At 35.4% G+C, this 26,090-nt stretch overlaps 1 protein-coding gene across 2 annotated transcripts in view; it reads right to left on the minus strand.

Annotated features, from left to right (window-relative positions):
* The window catches only part of LOC130867802 (charged multivesicular body protein 1B2), a 54,233-nt gene extending 38,396 nt beyond the window's left edge, over positions 1-15,837 (minus strand). Inside the window, exons 1-2 of one of the 2 annotated variants that reach the window (XM_057759984.1) lie at positions 15,680-15,837; positions 4,968-5,065 (exon numbers count right to left, since the gene is read on the minus strand). In XM_057759984.1, coding sequence (XP_057615967.1) covers positions 4,968-5,065; positions 15,680-15,695 — 114 coding nt within the window. In that variant the 5' untranslated portion in view covers positions 15,696-15,837. Of the gene's footprint in view, positions 1-4,967; positions 5,066-10,952; positions 11,004-15,679 lie in introns of those variants that run through there. The other variant, XM_057759985.1, reaches the window with a different exon arrangement.
* Between the last annotated feature and the right edge of the window lie 10,253 nt (positions 15,838-26,090).

Raw genomic sequence — 26,090 nt, forward strand, 5'->3', positions numbered from 1 at the left:
CTCCTCCAATATTCTTACCATGTAGGCTATCCCACAATAATGCTAAATCAAATGTTATTATTGTAGAAATTAGACATCCCCATTTGTTTGGGGAATTCTCTGAAAACTCTTTTCTGAACATTCCCTCACGTATCATCCTGTCCATGAAGGCACCCTACCCTCTCTTCTGCTTTCAACCATACTTTTAAAGGAAACTTCTCTACTGGTTTTAAAGGAAAGCTTTGTTTTTAATGCAATGTACTGTTCCTTTTTCATGTTCTCCTCCCTTGAGGTCTGATCACAGCTCCAAGGTCCTCACTCTAAAGCTAATTCCCGAATGGCAATTATGTGTCAGCCTCTTTGATAAATCAACAACTACAGTGTTCTTTTTCCTTTCTCTAACTTTTCTTGTAAAACTTCTTTTATAAAAGAGTGCAAAGTAAATAAAAAGTGTAGACTACACAGTATGCTTGCTGACTTCTGCTAGAACACATTCATGTCAATATTTGACTGAAAGACTCTACCTTAATGAATAAAGTGCAAGACAGCTCTAGGATGATTCCTGACATCGATTTTACACTTCCACATACATGCATACCTGCACATACATGTATGTAAGCACGCATGTACACACACACAAGCAAATATATATGCCTACATATATGCACACCACATACAAAAAATGGAAAGAGTTTGCATTTTAATATACACAAAATGTTTTTTGAATACAGGTTTGTATAAACAATCTATGTTTAAATGTCCATGGAAAATTATTTTGACACATTTTAACTATAAAAATATAAACAATGAGTTGGAACATAAACAAGGAAGGATGAGGAACAGAAAACTAAGGATGGAGTAAAGGACAAGAAGATCCATGAAAATAAAAGGTAAACTGAAGAATGGTATAAGGTAGAATATTTTATACAATTAATATGATGGTGCTTGCCTGGGACTTGATACCTTAAGAAAATCATGGTTTATTCTTATTGAAATTCTCAGCATATAAAAATACTTGATCAAAAATCTATGGGGGTTTTCTTATTAGAGTTGAAAATGAATTTTAGGAAAGGTTGAACCTATAATAAAATCTGACACAAAAATACCATTGTTTGCACAGAGTTCAGAGATAGTAACTGGCATATATTCATTACATATAATGATTGGTCTCAAGGTATTTTCAAACAAGTATATCATGTATTTTGATCATATTTATGTCCTGCATTTTCCTTTATCCTCACTCTTTACTTTAAATTCAAAGTCCACATAAGTGTTTCCATCTCTTTCTCCATTTTATTCCATTATAATTCTCTCAAGAAAGGACAAAATATTCAAAAGGCGCTTAGGATATAGATACTCTCCTCCGCCACCCCCACCACCGCAAAATTACAAGCTATAGTCACTGCTCTTGACCTTGATGGTAAGACCTTATTGCTGAAGATACCACACACTTAAGTCACTTGAAGAAGTATCATTTCTACTGGTTAGCTTTCATTGTAGAAAGGTATTATTCATGCTATGGAGGGACTTAAGTAATTAATAGTCTTAGCCAGCTGTGAGCCCTTCAAGCTGTCAGTGAGTGGCCTGGCAAGAGATGCCTGCCAGTGCAATAGTGGTATGAACAATATGGGAGTAAGCAATCAGTTTATGATTAGATTGAAGATTGTTCCACCAGGTGGAACTCATGCCTGTCACCTGGCACCTTTAATGGGACCAGGAGCCTATAGCTGGGTAAACCAAAGTCGCAAATGGAGAAACTACTACTATTACTCTGCTAAATGGATACAGTATTAAACTTATTCTAATGATACTTTTATTTATAATCAGTGATCAGTGCAACTGTCAACTTTCTTCAGGAAAGCTTTCTTTCTCAGAAGATAGCTTTCTCAAACTGTCAGCGCCAAATCATGACACAGAGAATTGTTAGTTATGAATGCTCAGTCTTAACGTATGCTTGTTCCACTAGTTCTTATACCTTAAATTAGCCTGTTTTTCTTCATCTATGTTTTGCCTTGAGGCTTTTTACCTTTCATTCATTCTGCATGTTCTCCTCCATGACTGGCTGGCTGGCAGCTGCCTGGCTGACTGGCTCCAGGCGTCTCCCTGGCTTTCTCCATCATTCTCTCTGGAGCCTAGATTCATCCACTACTTATTCTCTCTGCCTGCCAACCCCACCTATCCCTCTACTTCCCAGCTATTGGCCATTCAGCTTTTTATTGGATCAATTAGGTGCCTTTGGCTGGCAAGGTAAAACAGCAACACATCTTTGCCTAGTTAAACAAATGCAGCATAAACAACTGTAACACACTTTTATACAGTTAAAGTAATATTCTACAATAGTGATTAATACAAGGACACAACTAATCAGTATGAAGATAATGAGAGACCATGGTGTGCTCAGCCCTAAATTATATATATATATATATATATATATATATATATATATATATATATATATATATCACATCACATCACACACCCACAATCCAAGGTTCCAGGATCATTGTGAAAGAGTGGGCAAAAAGATTAAGAGCCAGAGGTAGCAAGTGAGTACAGTGAAACACAACTATCTTGATATGACAGGGCCACATGAACTCACAGATGCTACTGACTGCATGTGCAACACCTGCACAAGATCAAGGAAGAAAATCTCCCACCTCTAATTGAGCAGCTATACACCACTGATGGCTTCTGGTAAAGAAGAGGCAGATTTCTTCAGGGATGTGGCCCACTATGTACCAGTAGACAGCCCTATACTTAATGTACATATGGGCATCACCAAGTAGACTTCGTGGGTTTAAAGAGAAAGCAGAAGAAATTCAGAGGGAATAGTGGAGGGGATATGGGAAGAACTGAAGAGCAAGGAATGGGAGTGGATTTAACCAAACACATTATATGTGTGTATGTATGGAATTCTCAAACAATAAAAAGAATATCATGTAAATACATATGCACACAACCTAAGTAACACAGCATGCTTAAAATATTATCCTTCAAAATTTTTAATTCTAAATCTAGTACTTGCCTTAGTAACTTTGATTTAGGGATAATATCCAGAAATTCTAAAAATGGCTTATACTCCAAGCAATAAATGACATAATAAAATAAGCAAACAGGTTTCAAAAGATAAATTAAAAACGTGCAGATCATTAAGAAAAAATGTTCAACATCCTTAGTCACTAGGGAAATAAAAATTAAAACAAAACTGAGATTTCCACCTTAGCTGCTCAGAATTGCTATCATTAACCAAACATCATTAATAATAGGATGTGGAGAAAATGGAACCCTCATATACTACTGCTGGTAGGAATATAAACGGAGTCACTCTATCCCTGGTGATATATTCAAATGACTCTAAATCAACATATAACACAGTAAAGTGCATACTCATATTTACCTCAGCAGTATACACAATCAACAAGTTACTGAATCAGGTTAGGTATCCACAAACAGATGACAAAAACTATTTTCCACACACACAAAATGGAGTTTATTTAGCCACAGAGGAGAATGAAATTGTGCATCCAGGCAGTGGGACAGTGGTGCACACCTTTAATCTCAGTACTAAGATGGCAGATGCAGGCGGATATCTGTGAGTTGGAGGCTAGCCTGGTCTACAGAGTGAGTTCCAGGACAGCTAAGGCTACACAGAGAAACCCTGTCTCACAAAACAACAACAAAATGTATGGGATTGAAGAGCATAATAGTAAGTGAAATAAATCAGACTCAGTGTAAGCCTATTTTCCTATTTGTTGAGTCTGCTTTGAATACTTTTACTAGATTCCTAGGGAAACTACCTGCAGTGCCCTGTGACTCCTGCTAGTAAATATGAAAACACTATATACATTAATTATGTGCAATGTTTAGATAAACATCTTAGAAAGTATAGACATTAAAATCAGCCGAAAGAAGAAATATTATTTTATATACCAGCTTCTCAAGAAGAATGAAATTAGCTAAGGACAGCTTTTACTAACACAAGAATTACAAAATTTTGTAAACTATATTTGAATAACAAAAACATTTAAGTAAAGGAGGCATTATTTACTATGTAGAATGACATATACAATTAACTACCCCTTCCATATCTATTTGTACTTCTCTTGTGAATTAAAAAGTAAAAATATTGGTGGTTCTGCTTCCACCTGAGCAAGGTGGTCATGGCCCAGTCGCCGGATTGAGAGAGTCCAGAGACCAGCCACTCTGGTGCTGGCCCAGGCTAGCTTCGCCAGCGGCAAGTTTTCTAGGCGCAGGCACTGTACTTGGCTTTCACTGGCCAGTGCAGGAGTTGCAGGAGGAAATGCAGCCCTGAGGATTTGGTCATCACATATAACAACAGGGGACAAACCAAGTACCTCAGCGTCGATTTTTATGAAGACATGGAAAACTACACATCCGCTATAGAAACCCTGCCCAACTCTGAAGTTCCATATTACAACAGGGGCTTGATATGCTTTAGGCTGGAATATTTTGACAAAGCTTTGGAAGATTTCAAGAAAGCACTAGACCTCAATCCTGAATTTCAAGATGCTATTTGGAGCTTAAAACAGACTATTTTAGACAAAGAAGAAATGCTGAGAAAAGTTACTGAAACATTTTTTTTTTCTTTTTGGATTTTTGAGACAGAGTTTCTCTGTAGCTCTGAAGCCCATCCTGGAACTAGCTCTGGTGGACCAGGCTGGCCTCAAACTCACAAAGATCCGCCTGCCTCTGCCTCACAAGTGCTGGAATTAAAGGCATGCGTCACCACCGCCCGGCATTACCAAAACTTCTAATTTATTAAAATTTTAACTCATGATCCTTAAACCTCCACTAAGATATACATGGAACTATTTTGATTATATAGAATAATTGTTTGATCAGAGTTATTCATTTCAAGAGAGACCATGTTTGTTAGATCTCTTAATAGAGTAAATAAGTAATATCAATGTACATTGTTATGGTAAAATATTTAAATCAAAAAAGTAAAAATATTAAAAGTAGTCTACCTTTTTTATCTTGGCCTTTTCAGCTTTTTCTTCTTTATCACATTTCTTGGCATTCCTATTAAGTTCTTTTGCAGCAAACTTCAAGCTAAATAAGTGTTCTGAAAATATAGGTTAAGGCCAGCTAGTCAAAAAGTCATTTTTCCAGCAAAAAGACCCACAAACTTGATATTAAAAATCATCAAAAAAATGATCAGATAGTATTATAATTTAAGTTAACTAACCATAAAATTTCAGAAAGAGAACAAACTATTTCTTTTAAACTTCCTTTCATCCAAAATCAAAAAAATTAAAATATTAATTACAAAGGAAAATAACTATTCTAAAGAAACTGGGTAGACTGCATTTTAGGCGTTTAGTGTCATCAGTAAGAAAGCATGTCCATATTATTATCTTTCTGAAAGAGAGGAAGGCATCATCGTCATGGCACTGTTGCTATAAACAACCTCATTTGTTGTAACCTTTCAAGAGTCAAATTCATGAAGAGCAAGGAACAACTCAATAAGTGTCACAAATTGGAGACTACAGAGACAAGGTGGTTGACTAAATGAAACTCTACTGGAAAGCTCTGAGAAACTTTACCAATATGAAGCCAAAGCAAGAATGTGGAGGCAGAACTAAAGCAGAGAGCATGGAGTAACTGCTTACTAGCTTGCTCCGCTTGCCTTGCTTTCTTATTATCACCTAGGGCAACGTGCCCAGGGACAAGAGAGCAAACATTAAATCATTAATCAAGAAATGCCTCAGGGAGCTGCCTACAGGTGTTCTCTCTTCCCAGATGACTAGCTTGTGTCAAGTTGAACAATAAAACCAAGCACTACAAGTAAAACAGAAAACTCAAGAAAGCTGAGGAGAAGATGAGCTACCTGGAACACAGATCTGAATTACAGGGAGAAGACAAAGAGCAACAGAAGTAGACTAAGATGGTTTTATAGTATCTGGAGTACTTGGGCTAGAGGACTGAATCTGTGGGTAAAAGCACTGCTGGCTCTTCTAGAAGACCCGAGTTTAATTCCTAGCACTCATAAAGGAGCTCAAATTGCCTATAACTCCAGTTTCATGAGATTTAGTGTTGAAGGAGCTGCGGGCAGCATTCCCACCCGGCTCCTGGCCACCTGGCTAGCTCATGCCCCAAAATAATGACACACAAACTATATTCTTTTAAACACTTCCTGGCCCAATATATCTAGCCTCTTCTAGGCTAATTCTCACGTATTAATTTAGCCCATTTCTGATAATCTGTGTAGCACCGCTAAGTGCGCTTACCGGGAAAGATTCAGCATGTCTGACCTGGCGGCTGGCTGCATCACGTCTGCCCTAGAGAGCAGAGCTAAGGCGTATGAGCTCACTTCCTCTTCCTCCCAGCATTCTGTTCTGTTTATTCCACCCACCTAAAGGCTGGCCAATCAAATGGGCCAAGGCAGTTTCTTTATTAGCCAATGACCTTCCTCCATCAATTTAGTGTTCTTCTTTGGCTTCCACAGACAACAGGCACGTATGTAGAATACAGATACACATGCAGGTAAAACACTCCTACACATATAACAATAAATTAAGAATAAAAAATTTAAAAATCTGGAATCCTATGGGAAAAGATAATAACAGTGTGTGAATGATGATACTTAATATGAGAATGTGTGACTATTCTGTAACTAATGAGCATAATAAGATAATTACAAACAAGCCAAATAAACATAACTCCTATCTAGATGCATCATAATAAACCTACAAACATCAAAGACTAAAATAACTTTGAAAGAACCACAGTCAAAGTTCAGACAATTTATAAATGATATAGCCAAACAGAGTACAATTTCCAAATAAAACTCGTAATTACCAAAGGATTCATGGTTGTACACTATTCAAAGTAGTAATAGTCTATCAAACTGCCATAAATACTAGTGGCAAACACTGAAGTATTGCTTCTAAAGAGAATCTAGAGTTTGGTTCTTATGTGTTACATTTTCACCAATTGATGTATTTTATGTGTATTTCTGTTTTAACAACTTTTTAGTACATATTGTTGATTCAGTAATAGCAAATTCTTAGCTAAAAATTATTAAGTAATTCTTTAGCTATAATTCATGACTGAAAACTTACATAAAATAATAATTTTATCTACAAGGCACACCACAGCCTTCTCATACTAAAAACACTAAATAGCACATCAAGACCTATAGCTATAGTTGGGGAGTATTTTAAATAGTGGAATTATAAACATAAGGCACAGAAATACAGAAAATATGGTATTAAACAGAGAGGAGAACATACTCATTTACAGTAGAGGCATTCATTCCCTTTCCTAAGTGGGAAATAGGAACATTGGATGAGTCCAAAGTTTACTAATCTAGGCAAGTTAAAAACATTATTTGTGCTAGTTTTCTGTAAGTTTTGCCACATAAGTAAATTTGCAAATACAGAATATTTCAATAATAATAAACTTAGCTTCTCAAGAAACTAAACTAGATCTAACAAAAGGCTTAATGAGCACAGAATTTTATCCAGGAAATGCTGTTTACATTAGAGAATCACGATGTCCAATTTTAAGATTAAAAATGCAGAACACAAGCAGAGGAAAATACCTAAGACAAAGGAAAAAATCATGTGAACCATTTACAGACTCAAAAGAAAGCAACAAAAGAGTAACAAATCTAGAGATAAAAGGCCAAACAGAAATTATACATTAAGTAGAAACTTCCTTCAAATGTGGGTTGGCCAAATAGCCCAGTGGGAAAAGTGCTTGCTTAATAGGCCTGAGTTTTATCCCCAGAACCCATATAAAAAAGGAGTTCCACTCCCAGAACATACTTTAAAAAGCTTCACGGGGTTGTATGCATGCAACTGTAATCTCAAAACTCTTACTGATAAATAGGAAGAGAAGACTAGTGAACTGCCCAGAAGTTCTTGGGCAGCTAGGCAGGAATACACAGTGCAGGAGAAACATTAAGAAAGACTATGTCTGTATAAGGAAGAAGAAGAGAACTGAGTCCCAAAGGCTGTCCTGTACATGTGTACTGTAGTGCAAACACAAATGAGTGAAGATAAATAAAATTCAACAAAAAGAAACATTCAAAAATTATGATGGATTAAAAAATAATAAACCAAATGATATACAGGACTTTACAATGCAAGGACATTGAATGATAAGATGGCAAAACACAAGAAAAATAATCAAACAATATTTTAAAATAAGAAGCCACGAGTTTATTAGTATCAATTAAAACAATACAAAAAGTCAGTAAAGTATCTGGAATCAAGAAAGAGGGCTCATCATAAAAATCACAAGCTGAACTAATAAAGATATAGGAAATACACCTATAGCATAGCTGCAAACTATATGCGTGCTCACAAACTGACAAACACAAAAACCTTGGACAATATTAACAAAACTCAACTAACAAGACAAAATGGGGACATAGAAGCTATGAAAGACGCCGATTAAAAACTAGGTTTAAGAGGCTAAAGAGATGGCTCAGTGTTTAACTGAACTGTCTGCTCTTTCAGAGGAACTGGGTTAAATTCCCAGCATCCACATGGAAGGTCAAAACCATTTTTATATATGTTGATAACTATTGTTATCAACAGTTTTAGGGGATCTGATGTCCCATTCTGGCTTCTGCAGGTGCTGCACATATTTAGTTCATGGACATAATACAGGCAAAATATACATATGCATAAAATAAAATGAAAATTATCAATCATAGCTTGTTAAATATAACAAGCCAGATTAAGATGAATATTATATATTTTATGTTCTGTGGACTTTCTCTTTTTCTACACATAGACATGCCAACACATGTATACATATAGTACATAAAAGTCAGAAGGGAACTAAAAAGGAGAACGAAAAAGTAATGGGAAACAGGTAAACATTATGTATTTTCACTCATGTGACAGAGACCCACATTGGAGCACTGGACTGAGCTCCCAAGGTCCAGATGAAGAGCAGAAGGAGGAAGAAGATAAGCAAGGAAGTCAGGACCACCAGAGGTGTGTCCACCCAGTGAGATGGTGTGACTGATCTAATGGGAGCTCACCAAGGCCAGTTGGACTGGGACTGAATGTGCATGTGATCAGACTGGACTCTCTGAATGTGACTGACAATGGGGAATGACTGAGAAGCCAATGATAATGGCACTGGGTTTTGATTCTACTGCATGGACTAGCTTTTTGGGAGCCTAGTCTGTTTGGATGTACACCTTCCTAGACCTGGATGGAGTGGGGAGGGCCTTAGACTTCCCACAGGGCAGGGCACCCTGACTTCTCTAAGGACTGAAGAGGGAGGGGGGGAAGAGGATTGGGGGGAGGGGGATGGAAATGGGAGGAGGTGGAAATTTTTAATAAATAAATAAATAACAGTCTTTTCTCATCTTACATACCAATCCCACTTCCCATTCCCCCCCACACACACACCTTCTACCTTGCTCCTCTTCACCCCCAATACACTCCTCAGAAAGAGTAAGGCTTCTCATGGGAAGTCACCATATATAGTATATTACTTTGAGGCAGAACCAAGGTTCCCCCCCGACACTATATCTAGGCTGAGTAATACCACTCTTGGGCATATACCCAAAGTATGCTCAATCATACCACAAGGACATTTGCTCAACTATGTTCATAGCAGCATAAGAGCCAGAACCTGGAAATAACCTAGATGCCCCTCGACTGAAGAATGGATAAAGAAAATGTGGTCCATTTACACAAGAGAGTACTACTCAGTAGTAAAAAAATGACATCTTGAAATTTGCAGGCAAATGGATGAATCCAGAAAAAAAAAAACATATTAAGGGTGGAACCCAGACCCAGAAAGATGAGCACTGTAAGGACTCACTCATAAGTAAATAAAAGATGTAATTTGGTTTTAAGTATATAAAATTAACACATGAAAATAGAAGGACTATTCAGGGGAAGAAAGGAAGGCAACAGGAAGAGGAAGGAGAAGAGAGGCTAGTGGAAAAGCATATGAATAATATATAATTATATATATGTATGTATGTATTGATATGATAGAATGAAATGCATTGTTTTGCAGACCAACCAAATAAAAAACTTGAAAGAAAAAATGACATGGAGAAAATCTAATAACCTTGCCCCAATAGTTTGAGAACACATGCTTCAAGCATATTAGATATAGAAAACTTATTCATTGGGCCATAAACAAAAACTGAAATAAATACCAAAGAAATCTTTCATCTGAACATAACTTAGGAGTTAATATATTTGATTTCTTTATGCCTTTCTGTATTAACCTATAGCTAAAATAAAAAAAATTAAGAACTTTTGTTTGAAATCTTAAAAATTTATCTATATAAAACTAAAAAGAAAAAATGTTTTCTGTAGTATTGAATAACAACAAAAGACTGAATTGTGACTTATGAAATATAGTTAATTAGGACTCTGACACAAAGGAAGACTGAAAATTAATGGTGTAAACATTTACCATGTAAAATCAGGAATAAGATATAGTAGGCTCCTGAGATTCTTGAAAAATCTGACATTTTTTGCTGTGTAGTAACTAATCAAGCAAAAAGAGGAGGCATAAATAGAATAAGGAAAGGAATATAACTATAGATAAAGATACTTTAAAATAATACATTAGGGCATTTAGCCAAAACACTTGGAAGCTGTTTGTAAAATACTTCAAAATGGATAATACTAGATCAGTGAAAGAAATGAAATAAAAAAGTCTCAATAATTCAGAATTTCTGATGCAACACTTTAAAATATTTTCACATTTAAATAAGAAACATAAGAACAGAGGTGATGGTATGTATTACTGGTAGAGTTTTCAAATTTTTAAGAAAATGAAATTCTTACCATGCACAAACTTCTCGAAGAACTAGCAAAAGGAAAGAACACTTGAACCTTGAAACCAGACTTTAATTAAAGGCCGAAGTCAGCAAAGATTCAAAAATATTAAACACAATATTGGCAATCATTATAGATGGGCAATATATTATAGATGCTTCATAATTGTGATGAGTTTACCTTAAGACTCCAAAGACAGTTTAACATTTTAGAAACTTAAAACTATCCATGCATTTTATTCATTCAGTTAAGGAAAATATAAGTAAAAATCTCAGTACACAAAGAAGGACCATAAAGACCAAACATTCAACCAATAATCAAATATACACAGAGACAGGCTATTCATGGTGAAGCTTTAAAAATGAATGTGTATCTAACAAAAAATCTATCACAATCATCAGGCTAATCATGACTAGTTAGAATTTTTCTTAAAATAAGAAAGTGATCTTACTCTAATTTTTCTTAAATTATAACAGTATTCTGGAGTATTTCCATGCATACAAGATAAAGGAATGAAAAGTACTGGTTATAAAAGAAATAATCAAACCTTTATTTTCAGATAATATACATGTATCCAAAGAACATTTAAAGTGCATATATTCTCAAGCACAACAACAGTAATCATATATATATGATTTTTGCCAATTTTTGCCAGTCTACACAGAATATATGCTCAAAAGATGATCATAGTATTTTTTGTTTGTTTGTTTGTTTGTTTTTTGTTTTTTTTTGTTTTTTTTTGTTTTGGTTTTTCGAGACAGGGTTTCTCTGTGGTTTTGGAGCCTGTCCTGGAACTAGCTCTTGTAGACCAGGCTGGTATCGAACTCACAGAGATCCGCCTGCCTCTGCCTCCCAAGTGCTGGGATTAAAGGCGTGCGCCACCACCGCCCAGCCATAGTATTTTTTGTAATGAAAGGGAAGCTAATCTCAAAGCCCATTACTAAAAAATTAAATAAGTAAATTGTGATAAAATAATATACTGGAAAACTACATAAGAATGAAAATGCTTTTTAAATATACTGATGAATCATAACCAATATTTTAAAAAATAGCAATGATACTGCATATATACCATTTAAAACCATGAAATATATCAATATACCTTAAGAGTATACATGTATGATGTAATATATAAAGAAATGACCTGAAATCATTAATGTCAACTTTTAGATAGTGACATCTGCAGTAAAAGAAAAGAGGAATTTAACTGATAGTTTTATAGTATCTTAAGTCAAATAGAAGGCTCTCAGGAACGTTTTACTCTTTTTCTTAACTTTCTTAAGAGGGAAGGATTAACATTACACGTTTTAAAAAATCAATTTAGAATAAAAAGTTAGTGTGTGTTTGGCATAGAGTATGCATTCAGTAAGTTATATTATCATTTACTAAATCTCAATTTTTAATAAAGAAATTAATTTAGAAAGTATATCAAAAGTTCGTTTGTCTTTAGAGCATTATATAAAACTAGTATGTGCTATTACACTGTTTTTCTCCATTACAGCTTTTCAAAAATCATTAGGATTCCAAGAATTCATTGTATATAAAGAAGACTTAGTTTAAAATAGCATTCATCTCCTTACTATAGAAAATTTGTGACAGTTCACTATAAGCTGATAGTAAGATTTCTAAATACAATAGTTCAGAAGCTATTTTATTACAAATGCCACCAACTACATTATACGATTCCTCATGAACAGAAGTAGAAGTTGAAAAAAAAATACAGGTGAGAGGTAAAAAAGAGTTTCCAGGAGAGTGCTGGGCTCTCGTGAGAGATGGCTCAGTTATGGTTAGCATTTGCCAGTCCTGCAGAGGACCAGAGTTTCCCAGTACCCATGCCAGGTAAGTCAAAATCATCTCTAGCTACAGCTCTTCCAGGATCAGACACTCCTTTGGTCTCTGCATTCATGTGCTCAGACCCAGACATACACATAAACACACATTAAAATAATTAGAAATGAATCTTTATTTAGTTGTTCCACTAATAGCTGTCCTAGGATAAAAATAGTGGTACCAATATCACAGGCCATTTATTTGATAAGTGGCATTATCCTTTTACCTTTCTGGCATTGTAAGCACTTTAAGTACTCCTGTGTATGTTTTAAGGAGGTAAATTTGGAATCAAAGAATCAGGTGAGGTCATCTGAACTAAAAGCAACTTTAGAGATAATTTTACTAATTTGAAAACATAAACTTACAGATGGATAAGCATGGAATAAATAATGAATATAGAAACAGAGAGGAACTCAAAAGCAGCTTATCTCTTAGGTCATACATTGTATTTTAACAATTACAGGGAATTGTTCAAATTGTTCTTTAAATGGTATGGAAAGGAAGACCCAAAATAACGTTTAATACTTCTTGTAAATGACAGCATTCTGTTGATCCCATAAGCCATAAATTATGTACATATTAGCAAGGAACCAATTTAATGATACTGTAAACACTGGAACTAATTCCAGTAAAGAGACTATGCCTCCCACTGACCCTTCAGAAAGGTTGACTTAACTGATTAGAGTTTCCTTGACTGTGGAGAGCTTGGAATTTTGCAGGTCCGGGCCCTGCTTTACAATTTCTCTTGGGCTATCTTTAGCCCCCTTAACAGCCATTCCTTGGCCACCTGGCTGACCTAATATCCTGTGACTAACAGATAAAACGTTCTGAAATATATTAACAGATCAGCAGCTTCCACCAAGCAAAAGGCTGACTGTTCTCAGATATATCTGAGGCTGGGATTTTCCCTCTTTGCTGTGACCCATCTAGCTGATGTCTCCACTGATATGTTAAGAAAGATTCTCGAATTACAACTTTATTCTATTATTATCAAAATGCATTAAACTATCACCACATTGGAACATGGAGTTTGGGGAATCCTGAATCTATGTCCTTAGGCCGTGATTACTCATATTTCACTCATATTTAACTAGGCCGCCCCTTTCAAGTGAGAATGGTTATTTATGTTGACAGTATCTTGATAAAAAACACATCATAGTGTATTTTATCAAGTCTCGCAAGTCTGGTACCAGTATGTAACTCGTTCTGTTTTAGGATTTAAAGTGATTCATAAGATCTGCAATGACTAACACCTATTTTTAAGGAGCTAGCTATTTTTGTGTACACACAGCCCCGGGTGATAGCTGTCCAGAATTCCCTTTTTGAACTCAGAGTAAGTCCAGTACTTATCATCAACTTCATTGGTTCATAACCTCCTTCAAGTTAGAATGCATAGAAATAATCATGGCTACAGACAGTATCCCTAGCAAAAAAAGGCACATAGTAATATTCAAAACTGTGCACACAATTTTAAACCATTTAGTATAACTCCACACATCATCATTCATCTGATTCAGTAGGAGTTACTTTGCATTAGTATATATATGTTCATATATATATGTTCATATATATATGTTCATATATATAGTTCATATATATGTGACTTCTGGCCCTCAGATCCAAAGCTGCTAAAAGTTGGAAGTAGTATGTATGTTTACGCACATGTATCCACTATATAGGTATATGGTTTAGTCAACTAGCTCTGATCCTTTCCAAATTTCTAGGAAAAGAATTAACAATTTTAAGCTATTCAAATAACTCACACATCAGTGTTTGGTCAAAAATACAATTTGGTAGGCACTACCATTTCCTTTTACCTTAAGAATACCTTCCTAGGGTTGAAAGGTCAGTTAATACGCTTTCCGAATGAGTCAAGTGGGTGACAGAGGATGGATACCATGCCTTAACTCGGTTTTTTCCCCTTTGGACATGGGTGAAAGAAAACTTATCTTCTGACTCATAATTCTGAGCCCTTCACTTTACTGTATTATTAAAAGTACACTACATTCATTACTTTTTCTAAAGTGCAGTAGAAACTGGGTCTTTCTTAATCATCTATTCTTTTCAATGAAATGACCTATCGGCATCCTTCCTCAAAGGATAACATTTTAATTTTCGACATATTTTGGCTAGTGCTACACAAGTTATGTTAGCAAAATTTTATGTGTGACATAAAATTTAATTCATCAAAAAGTTTGCCTGTATTTCAGGCTTATAAACTAATGAACCAAAACACCTTCTAAAATGAGTTATTGAACAGTTAAGATACATTTTACCCTGTTGCCACTTTGGCCTGGAAAAAAAGGCCTGGAAAGAAAAAGCCAATTATTCTACCTCTAATGCCAACTTCAGGAAGAAGTAAGAATTACAGCAACATGGAGTTGCTGTGATGGAATTTTAGTAGTGAAAAAAAAACATTCATACTCATGACATCACGAGGCAGCTTTATTCTTAGCCCCTAAGTGTCCACACAGGTATGGCTGATGAGATTTCAAGGCTTCAGGAATGACCTCAGTTTCCTCGAGTGTTAAATTAGCATGCAGCAGGTTCAAAAAGCAATCAAGAGTTAGTGCGGAGGGCTCCTGGCAATTGCTCAACCTTATCACCTCAGTCACCTGCAGTCGAAAAAGGGCAGCTCGCTAGAAGCTATTCGTCCACGCAAAGCACTCAAACCCCAAACCCAACATCTCCGCCTCACAGCAAGCATAGGCAAACTCCAGCTGCCTCCCCTCTGTTCTGGCACCATTCCCTGTCAATTTCAAAGATGACAAAATTCACTGATAAGGCAGGTGACAGAAGTGCTCAACAAGAAGCGGGACGGGCTCAATTATCTCCATCTGTCCACAGGCTTCCCTGACCCTCCCCACATTCTAGGATGGAGGCGGCGGCTGCAGCAGCAGCGAGGAGGGGAAAAAAAGTCAACCCCCCCCCCCCCCCCCCCGCTGCTCCCTGCTCGCGCTCGAGCGCCCGCACGCCACCCGCAGACCAAAAAGGTCAAACCCTGGGCGTGTCTCCCGCCCCTGCCTTTGCCCTTTCCCGGTTCCCAGGGCAGCACCCCCAACCGTTGGAAAGGATACTCTCCATGTTCGACATGATCTCACGAGTTCGCGGGGCTCGGAGGAGGGGAGGGGGCTCTAACACTCGGGACAGGGACCGGACCGGTGGCGGGTCGCTAGGGCGCGGGGAGGCAGTCGCTGCTCCCGGCTTCTGGGGTTCCGAGCCCACTTCCTGTTTCGGTTCGGGAAGCAGTGGTGGGTGGAGTCCCGTGAGCCACAGAGGCGGGTCTGGGATGACGCCAAAATGGCTGCTGTGAGTCGCCTCGGTTAGGACGGGCTCCGTCGCTTGGGGGCAGTGGAGATCCGAGAGCCGCAGCCGCCGAGGTCCCTCCCCCCCCTCAGCAGCTTCACGTGCGCTCAGGATAACTGCGCTCAACCTGGTCCGGCATCCCACCAGCCTTCTAGTTCTTTCTTTTGTCAACCGGGACTCCGCTTAACGTCCTGCCCCACCTCGAACCTCAGATTTCACACTGTCTTTGGCGTCCCCCATCCCTTTTTCTCAGAACTTAAGTCTTAAAGGATGAAGACAAAGGTATAGGACTTTTAAAGTACTTTTTAAAAAAATTCTAACAGTGCTTGAGGGGTTAGTGCGGCTGTTAATGTTCAGGTTTTCTAAAGGCTCTGATCCTCCGAATTAGGGGCTAGAAGGGGAAGGGGGAAAGTGAGGCTCCGCTTACAAGGTAATGTTGCTGCAAAATACCTTTTCTTTAGAATAGATGTGTGATGTAAAATTAATATAAAATCTTTATAATGGGTGGGAGTGCGTTATTATAAGCAGTAGATAGTGCTTGGCGTTTTTCACATGCAACTTACGAAAATGTCCAGAGTTGAATGTATTCGATGTCCTCTCTGGACTTAGGAGAAGAGGGAATCTTAAGCATTATTGAGAGGTTTCAATTTTGTTATGATAGAAATTACATATACTAAGATATAACTTTAAAAGTTGGTATAATTATCGTAATTGATGAGTCTCAGAAGTTCGTCATTTATTGCATCTTTAAATTCAACCTGTGGAAATGACATATTTTTATCCTTAGGATTATTTCTTTAAAAAAAGCTGGCTCTAAAAGGGAATATTTTATTATTTTGTGCTGATGGTGGTTGGCAATAAGTTTCAGACTGTCTTTTAACTAGGAACTGAACTGTCAGTGCTTCTTTAAAGGAAAAAAGGGGGGAAAATCCTCAAGACAAGGCTCTGAGGAAGTGCAATCTAGAAATCATTTCAATAGACGGAACAGTGTAAAGATTATTTTTAGTTTTGTGTCTCACTTTATAGTTGAAGAACAAAACTTAGGTTATAAAAAGTAAAACTTTGGAAGTTTTTATCAGTTTTCCTTGTGAGTTCCACAGTTGTATTCACTGCTGGAAAACTAAGTTTGGGGATAAAGGTAAAGGTATGTTTTAAAAGATTTTTCCCTTAGCATTTACTAATTTTAACATCATTCTGTCAGTAAAACCATAGGACAATCTACCAAAACTTAAACACTTCTAGGCTTTAAAAGCTGTGAGGTTGTTAGAGTTACATGTATATAATGTATAAAAATAAATATTAAATCTTATTTTTTTTCAAATTATAGAATTTCCCAAGAGGCATCTTCTTGGAATAAGATCATTTATTAAATAAGATACTTGTTTAAAGAGAGTATTTGCTCTTGCTGTCCGTCTTAAGTTAAAAAAAAAAAAACCCTGTTGTATAGCCTGCACTAAACTTAATAGTCTTTTTTTATTTTTAATGAGGTCTTTAATGTTTTGAATGCCAAAGTTATCCTCATACTTTCCTCGAATATCTGAGTTTTTAAAGTGAGTTTTATGAAAAAATTAATTTAGCTAGGAAAATTGAAACTGCTTAAACTGTGTGTGTGTTGCGTTAGAATGGCTGCTGTAGAAAAAAGTGGCTCCCTGTTAAAATTACAAAGCAGATTAGAAAAGTACAGAAAACAGAGTACAGCTTGAATTATGTAGTAAGTGTTTGATACATTTAAACAGTATTTCTAAAATATATGCACCACAGTTTTCTGTGTATGGCATACAAAGTAGTTCATTAGTAATCTGTCACCCAATTTCAGGAAATAATCCTATTTTCTCTGAATTCACCTGTGTTCACTTAGCAGGACGTTCCTAACTCCAGGCCTCTTTTCAGAAGCAGCCTCTTGTTTGAATTCATGTATAATCTCCCCACTTTTAAAAAATAGTTTTGCTGTAGTGTTTGCATTTCGAATCAATATATTAGAGTAGCCAGCTTTTGAATTTTCTTTTATAAATGAAATCATACTGCTTTGTGCTCCTTTCCTGCTTTTGTAGCTCATCATATAGTTGCTAAACTGTGTTAAAATATACAGTGCTGATGGATTTATTATGCTGCTCTAAAGTATTCCACTGTATGAATTTATCATTAATTTATCCATTTTCCTAATGATAGTATTTGGATTCTTTCTAGGTTGATGTAACCTCTAGAAATATATGTGCTTAACATATATTTTGATGAAGAGTAACTTTCAAAATGCCCTGTGATATTTGTAAAAATAAAAAACAATTTTGTAAACTTAGGCAAATTTATTTACTCATTTTTATTATAATCATATTTCCTTTTTGTTTGGGATAATCTTGTTTTTTGCCTATGCCTTTCTACTGGGTGTAGCAAAAACCTACTACCTTATCTCATCAAATAGGTTGCTTCCTTTTCCTTTTTACTATGGTTATCCATAGCTTCTTTTGGGGCCAAGCTATCTATGAAGATTTAAATACAGCAGTCTAAGTCCCATGTGGGCCAGTAAAATATGATTATTTTCATCTGCTTGTACTTGGAAGGATGAACTGTAATTTCTATGGCTTTCTGCAGTAATGATGAAGATCTCAAGAAAGAGTGAATACCTTGTCGTAAGATGATTCTGTAGCTATTGCATGTGTTAAAACTAGGCCTAAACAAAGCTAATGTTGGAAATTATAATAATTCCTCAGGAAATTGAGTGTTTTTCATGATTAATCATGGTTAGTTCTATAATTGAGTTAGTTACATGAATAAGCCTTTTAAATGAAAATATTTATAAAATAATCTTAACATAACTACTAAAATTTTAATATTTGATGTGACTGCTTTGTGACAATGGCTTTTGTGACTTTTTAGCTAATGATTTTGAAGTGACTAGAAAGTATAATGGTTCATTACAGCTAAGCACCATTGAACTGGAAGGAAAGGAATGCTCCAGGAATGAGAATAGTGTAGTTTTATACAATATTTTTCAGATTTTCCTGTCCTGTTAAAGTTGCAGGTCTTTCCAGATGCTCTCTAGGGAAAGAAGTTCAGTTGTAGAAATGCTGGAGAAGTATAAACTGAGAAGTTTTCCTGTTTAGCACAGAAAACCTTTTTGTTATGCCATTTCGGATCTCATTTGCAAATTGTACCAGAAAAAAAATACTGAAGTAACTGATGAAAGAGATTAGAGCTACTGAAGAGATAAAGCTCTATTTGTGCTAGCAAATAGAAGACCAGATGAAAACATAGTTTAAACACAAGCAATATGGTCAGGTGTGGCATCACAGGCCTAGAAACCTAGCACTCAGCAATATGGTCAGGCATGGTGTCACAGACAGGTTTAGAAACCTAGCACTCAGGAGTCAGAGGCAAGAGAATTGCTGAAAGGTTGAGGTCAGCCTGGTCTACATAGTGAGGTCTACTTTGGCCAGGGAACATAGCAAGATGATTTCAAAAAAATTATTCTCCATAAATAAATAAATAACACTAACAAAACTAATACAAACAAAAGGAATAGGTCTGATTGACATTGATGTCCTAAAAATCATTCAGTTTATGATTAGAAAATGATAAATGAATTTATGAGATAAGATATATAAAGAGATAAAAATAAACGTAGGCATGGTGGTGCAAGTCTGTAGTTCCAGCACTCAGGAGGCAGAAGCAGGCAGATCTCTTTGAGTTTGAGGCCAGCCTCGTCTACAAAGGAGTTCCAGGATAGCCAGGGCTCTTATACAGAGAAACCTGTCTCAATCAAATAAATAAATAAAAATATGTAGATATTTATTCTCTAGGTTTCATTCTTATTTAAATAATAAAGGGTGATATTTGATGATTACAGTGTCTACAATCATCAGAAGAATATTTTTTCAGTAACATCTGATTTTCACAGAGCAATCAAGACTTAAAATTTTCCCTCTGTCAGGAAACCTTTTGAATACTTTAATAATCAAAATAAAATTACACTTTATCACTAAAAGATGTGATTGATTCTTAAAAGATGGTATGATAAGAAAGAATAAAGCATTTGCTGTCATTAGAGATACTTTATACTTGAGAATGGTTCCACATTAATTTTAGAAATTGCATGATTGACAAATTGTTTAATATAGGCATAAATATGCTGAGTAACCCATTATTAAATAAACCTTTTTCTTTATTATTTTATCATGCAGACACTGTTTGAAGAAAATTGTTAAGTGGAGAAGTAAAGAGATTTTTTTGAGAAGTGCAAATGAAGACAAAGTAAGAAAAGATAGTGCCTAAAAAAACTGTCATGTATTCATTCTTACATTCTATTTTACTGGCCACTGAACCTGCACATTTATCTATAGATAATGAATTTCTTTATTACTTTGTTATGACCATACAACTCTTCACTCAATACTGATTTTCAAGTCAGAACTCCATCAAAGTCATTAACATGGCTCTTATTAGTTTATCTAGTAAAATTAGAGAAACACCTAAAATGGTTTTAAAAATTTGAGTCTTCTGTATTTACTGCATTAAATAATTTTGGAATATATATTATATTCAATAATTATATCCAGTGGTTTGGGGATATTATTCTACAGTGTGATCACAATTTTTTTCTCTGGCCAAAGATTTCTCATATGTTGCTATAGGCATTTGACGTGGGACAGTTCTTTTGGAAATGGGGCTGTCATATGCAGCATAGGATGCTCAGTATCATTTCTGTCCTCAGTCTGCAAACCAGTAACCCCCTCCAAGTTATGATACAGCCAAATATGTCTTGAGATATCACCAAATATTCTCCCTGGGATGGAAATCAGTCCTAGTTAAGAGTGACTTGATCTCACTTTAGAATTTTTTTTACATTACCTCTCTATTAAGCCATCAAGATTGACAACAGTAATAGCAACAAAAATAGATTTTATCCTGGTTTTTTCCAAACATACCACAGTGAAAGCTAAGCAAGCAATATTATTAGGCCTAACTTTTGAAATACTATAGTTGGTAAAATTAGAGTCCACGCAAGTGTGTTTGTGTGTGTGTCTGGGTGTGCATGCACCTGTGTGTGGATGTGTACTATGGAGACTCAAATTTGGCCTCAGGTTTCTTCCTCATCACAATTTATTGAAGCAGAATTTCTTATTAAGCCAGCAGTGCTCACGAATTTCTGCTAGTCTAGCTAGCTAGCTTTCCCCACAGATCTTCTGTTTTTGTTTACTGTTTGCTAGGATTACAGGTAGCTACCATGTCTGTCCAGCTTTTAGTTGGATTCTGGGGATCCAACTCTAGTTGATCCATAGAGCCATCTCCCCAAACCAGGAAAGAGATTTTAAAGTCCTCCTAATTTCTGTTCCCTTTGAAGCCTGAGGAAAGAACAAGACATTTGGAGTCATTAATTCAGAGCTAGGTTTCACTTAATACACAGTTAATCATCTTAGTTTATTTAACTGGTATGGATTTTGTTTGCTAAAGTATGGAAAATTTTGATTTTGATAGTTTTAATTTTAGGATTAGATGCTATAGTATTAAAATTATTAAATTAGAAAATCTGAGAAATCATAATAATCTTTGTAGCTCCTAATCTAAAAGTTAGCCATCATTAATAATGGTACTTGTAAATAAAAGTAAAACATATATGATATAAACACATGGTACATTAGCACTTAGAAAGTATCTAGAGAAGGCCAGCTAAACAAGTACTATAAGGGCATTAATTAGATATAATAGACTATTAATAATATATATATATGGAGAGAAATACTGTATATAAATTTAATGAATTAAGGTGAATAAAATTAGTAAGCCTGTGTAGATCATATTTGAATTTATATTTATGCAATCTCTACAAATAAGAGTACATAGTCCATTTTATAGCATATTATTTATGTATACAAAAGTATATATTTACCATGTGTGTGCAAGTTCTTATGAGGCCAAATGGTATTGGATTCCCCTGTGCTGAAATTACAGCAGATTGTGAACCACTTGATTGCTGTGGGACAATGGTCTTGTACTTTCTGTCACTTGTATTTTAATAAATAACTGGTTGGCCTATTAGCTCAGGCTTCTTATTAACTAATTTCTACATCTTAACTCATAATTCTTGTCTGTGTTAGCCACGTGGCTTGGTACCTTTATCAGCGAGGCATTCTCATCTTGCTTCCTCTGCATCTGGGTGAAGGCTGCAGACTGAGGCTTTCCTCTTCCCAGAATTCTCCTGTTCTTCTTGCCCTGCCTCTATTTCCTGCCTGGTTGCTCCACCTCTACTTCCTGCCTGGCTACTGGACAATCAGTGATTTATTAAAATATAAGTGACAAATCTTTACAAAGTACAAGACCATTGTCCCATGGCATTTGATGTTGGTTCTGGAAACCAGAATGATGTTCTCTTTAATGAGAGCAGTAAATGCTTTTAATTGCCGAGCCATCTCTCCAGTCTGGAAAAACTTTTAAATATAGAATATATAAAGAATTATTTGTAAGCCATTTTAATTCTTTCCAAGAAATTAAACATTTTTTATTTCATTTACTTTCCTTTAAAAAATGAAGCACCATAATGAGGTTAAAATTTTGTTTGACTGCACTCATGAATATTTTAGCTCAACAACAGCTTTTTGCATAAAGTGTTGTATATTATTTTCTTTATACAAGCATGTATTTTGAAGCAATACACTTTGTGATTTAAAACATATGGATATTTTACTTGAATGTCTAGTTTTCAAACCATTTTTTAAAATTATTTTGAGATCTACTTATATAATTTATTAACATTTATGTATAATCTACCCTAGATATTAAAATTTGGATTTATCTGTTTACCTTTTTGTGATCATGTAGCTTGCTTTCCTTTTTATCAATTGCAAGCACTGCTGCAGTTACTCACTGGGACATGCCTCTCTCTGTATTTACAAGACTTCTATGAAGTATATACTGGAATATTGAGACATAGGGTAAAAATAACTAAGGAAAATAAAACAAATACTGATTAATATGATAAAAAGGTTTTCTTGACTGAAAAATTAAGATTCAGGAAATAGTTAACTTCACATAAATTTTATAATGGCTTTTCTGATCTGGTTCATCCAGAAAGAGATTTTTCTCTGGGAAACATTAATGTATTAGACAAAGATTTGTAATGTGTAAGCTTATCAGGCCAATTGTCTATTTCATTTAAATATCCTTGATATAAAGAGTTTGTCATATTTTTTCATCTTCTTTAAATCGCACAATTTTAAAACCATGTTGGTAGCTATCACAGGTTTACTGCAAGTTAATATTTCCATGTATACCATTTTGTTCTATAATAGGGATATAGGTAAAACATTAATGTTAAATATCATTGCCATAGTATTGAAATAAAAGGCTTTCAATTAAAAGATAACTTGAATATAGGAAAATTTAGGAAAAAATGTAGAAGTATGAGAAGCCAAGCTATGGGTATTCCTTTTCAGAAATAGCAGCTATTTCTTTGAATAGTATTTATGTTTCCTATAGAAGTGATTTTGAGATAATCATTTTTGTGATACAATGTCCCAAATTCTATACTGAGTCAATAGAGATTCACAGTCTTATTTCACAGGTAATTGTGTACTTATATTGTCTGAAAGCAAACAAAAATGTGAGTTGATATGATAACTAAATTCAACTGTGTATTTTTACTTTTTTTTCTTTTTCTTTTTCTTTTTTTTTAATTTTCGAGACAGGGTTTCTCTGTAGCTTTTGGTTCCTGTCCTGGAACTAGCTCTTGTAGACTAGGCTGGCCTTGAACTCACAGAGATCCACCTGCCTCTGCCTCCCGAGTGCTGGGATTAAAGGTGTGCACCACCACTGCCCGGCCAACTGTGTATTTTTAAAGCAAGTCCTTAATTAAAACTTAGTAAGAATTAGACAATGATTCATATTATATGAAAAACAATAATCTTAGGTCCTAGGGATAGTTCAGTGGTATAATGCTTATCTAACCTGGAATTCATAACCTCTGAATTCCATCCCCAGCACCAGATTTAGGGAGAGGGAATGGGGAGAGGGATGATGAGAAGAAAGAGAGGGAGGGAAGGAAGGGAGAAGGGAGACAATAATAGCCATGTGTTTTATCTCATTTTCAGACTTCTTAGTGAAAAATTGTCCCGTGATTCAAGTCCATCTCATTGAAGTTTCATTAACCAGAGGTAAGATATAAAGTTTAGTAAGACAAGTCTAAAAATTGCAGGTTATTTTACTTGTACAAGAACATATGCCATGCTGATATGAATTAAGTCTTTAATTTTCAAATGTTAGCCTTCAGAAAAAGATGTACTTATGGACAGTATAGAAAGATCATCTTAAGAAATCTCTGACAGTTGCATTAAGAAATGAATGTTCCACTTTGAGAAATAGCTGTAAAAATTATGAGCATGTATTTTGAAAAACAGTGATATTTATTCAAGGTTGGTTTCTGTTGCTGTGATAAAACACTGACCAAAGTCTACTTGGAGAGGAAAGCGTTTATTTCATCTTAGACTTCCAGGTCATGGGAGGAAGTCTGGCCAGGAACCAAAGCAGAGACCACAGCGGAATGCGTCTTAGTGATTTGCTTCCCATGGCTTGTAGGCTTGCTTTCTATTACTACCCAAAACTGCCTTCCAAGGGATACCACAGCTCACAATGGTCTGAAACCTTTCACATCAGTCATTAAGAAAAATGTCCCCACAGCCTTGCCCACAGTCAAGCTGATGGAGGCAATTCCTCAATGGAGATTCCCTTTTTCTAAGTGCACCTAGTTTGTGTCAAGTTGACAAAAACTAACAAGCACACTATTCTTTTTTCCTTTCTTATGATTCTAATTTTTCCGTATTATTATTATCATCTGCCATAATTATCATCTGCTCTATACACCTTTTAGGTACTTTAAAAGCCAACTAGTCAAATGGCAGCTCAAGCTGAATGTATTTTCCATACTTTAGATCCAAATTATGGTTTGTTGGAATTTTGGGGAGGAATACATTTAGCTTGAAAATTTAGTCAATGTTGTTACAGTGTACAAAAGAGGTTCAAACCAAGTACACGGTACTTTAAGGTTCAGATGCTTCACATTTCTTTTTCTTTTTTTGCAATTTATTTTATATAAAAATAACATTATTTTAATGAACTCACAAACAAAAGTTTGCATGCAGCCACATCAAGGTAACCCCTCAAAACATTTGCCTGTAACCAAACTCTCTGATTCAGTGAATTTCAGTGTCTTTCTGTAGTCTGTACAGAGGATAGCTGTGGCCATGGACGTTCTGTAGTCTGTGTGTAAAACAATTACCTTTACATTCTTTTATTATTCATGTGTCTTTTTGCCTATATTCAGTCTTTCCTCACCCCTTACTATTAATTACCATTTTGGTCCCCTTTCTAAATGATATTCTATACACATATTTATGCCTGTTTACATATGTGCATATGTATCTGTTATGGGCTAGGATATGTGTATTTTTTTTCCCTGAGATTGGGTTACCTCAGAATTATGATTGTACATATTTTCTATTATATATTGAGATCCTTTAAAACTTCTGACAATGTGCTGTCTAGAAATTTGAAATCAAACATTCAGAATGGTTCAATCGTTGCAACATCTTCTAAAAAGCAACATTAGTTATTACATACATTATATTTATACCTTTATGTGTACCCTTTCTCTTTAGTTAGTTTATATTTGTCTTAAGGATGAAGTCATTTTGTTTTTCATGTGCTTTTGAACAGTCAAACCAACATAATTCCTTACCAATAATCAAAACTTAATAGGTTTTAATATTCATAAGGTATTAACATAGTTTAATTAGAGCTATAATAAATTAGAGCTACCTTTTTTATTCAGAGATCTGCCTTCATATCTCATTTCATTTCATAACTGGAAAAAAGTGTGTAAATACCCAAGAAATAAGAGATAAATTCAATCATTTAAAAAGTTTATAATCTATTTTCAGTGGCTAATATGGCCCTTTTGAATCATTTTACTGAAGTGAATGCATTCAGTTGAGGATTACTAGTGTAAGATAGATAGCAAATTATTTTCAGTTGAAACTTTTATTTTATTTTCTGTATATATGTATGCATAGATGTTCTTGCTCGTGCATGAGGAAGTTGTACAATTGTAGGCAATAATTATCTGTCTTCCTGGTGATAGAATTTAGGACATCAGACTTGGCAGAAGATTTCTTTACCTATGGAACCATCTCACTG

This window comes from Chionomys nivalis, chromosome X, assembly GCF_950005125.1.
Source record: "Chionomys nivalis chromosome X, mChiNiv1.1, whole genome shotgun sequence".
Classification (NCBI taxonomy): domain Eukaryota; kingdom Metazoa; phylum Chordata; class Mammalia; order Rodentia; family Cricetidae; genus Chionomys; species Chionomys nivalis.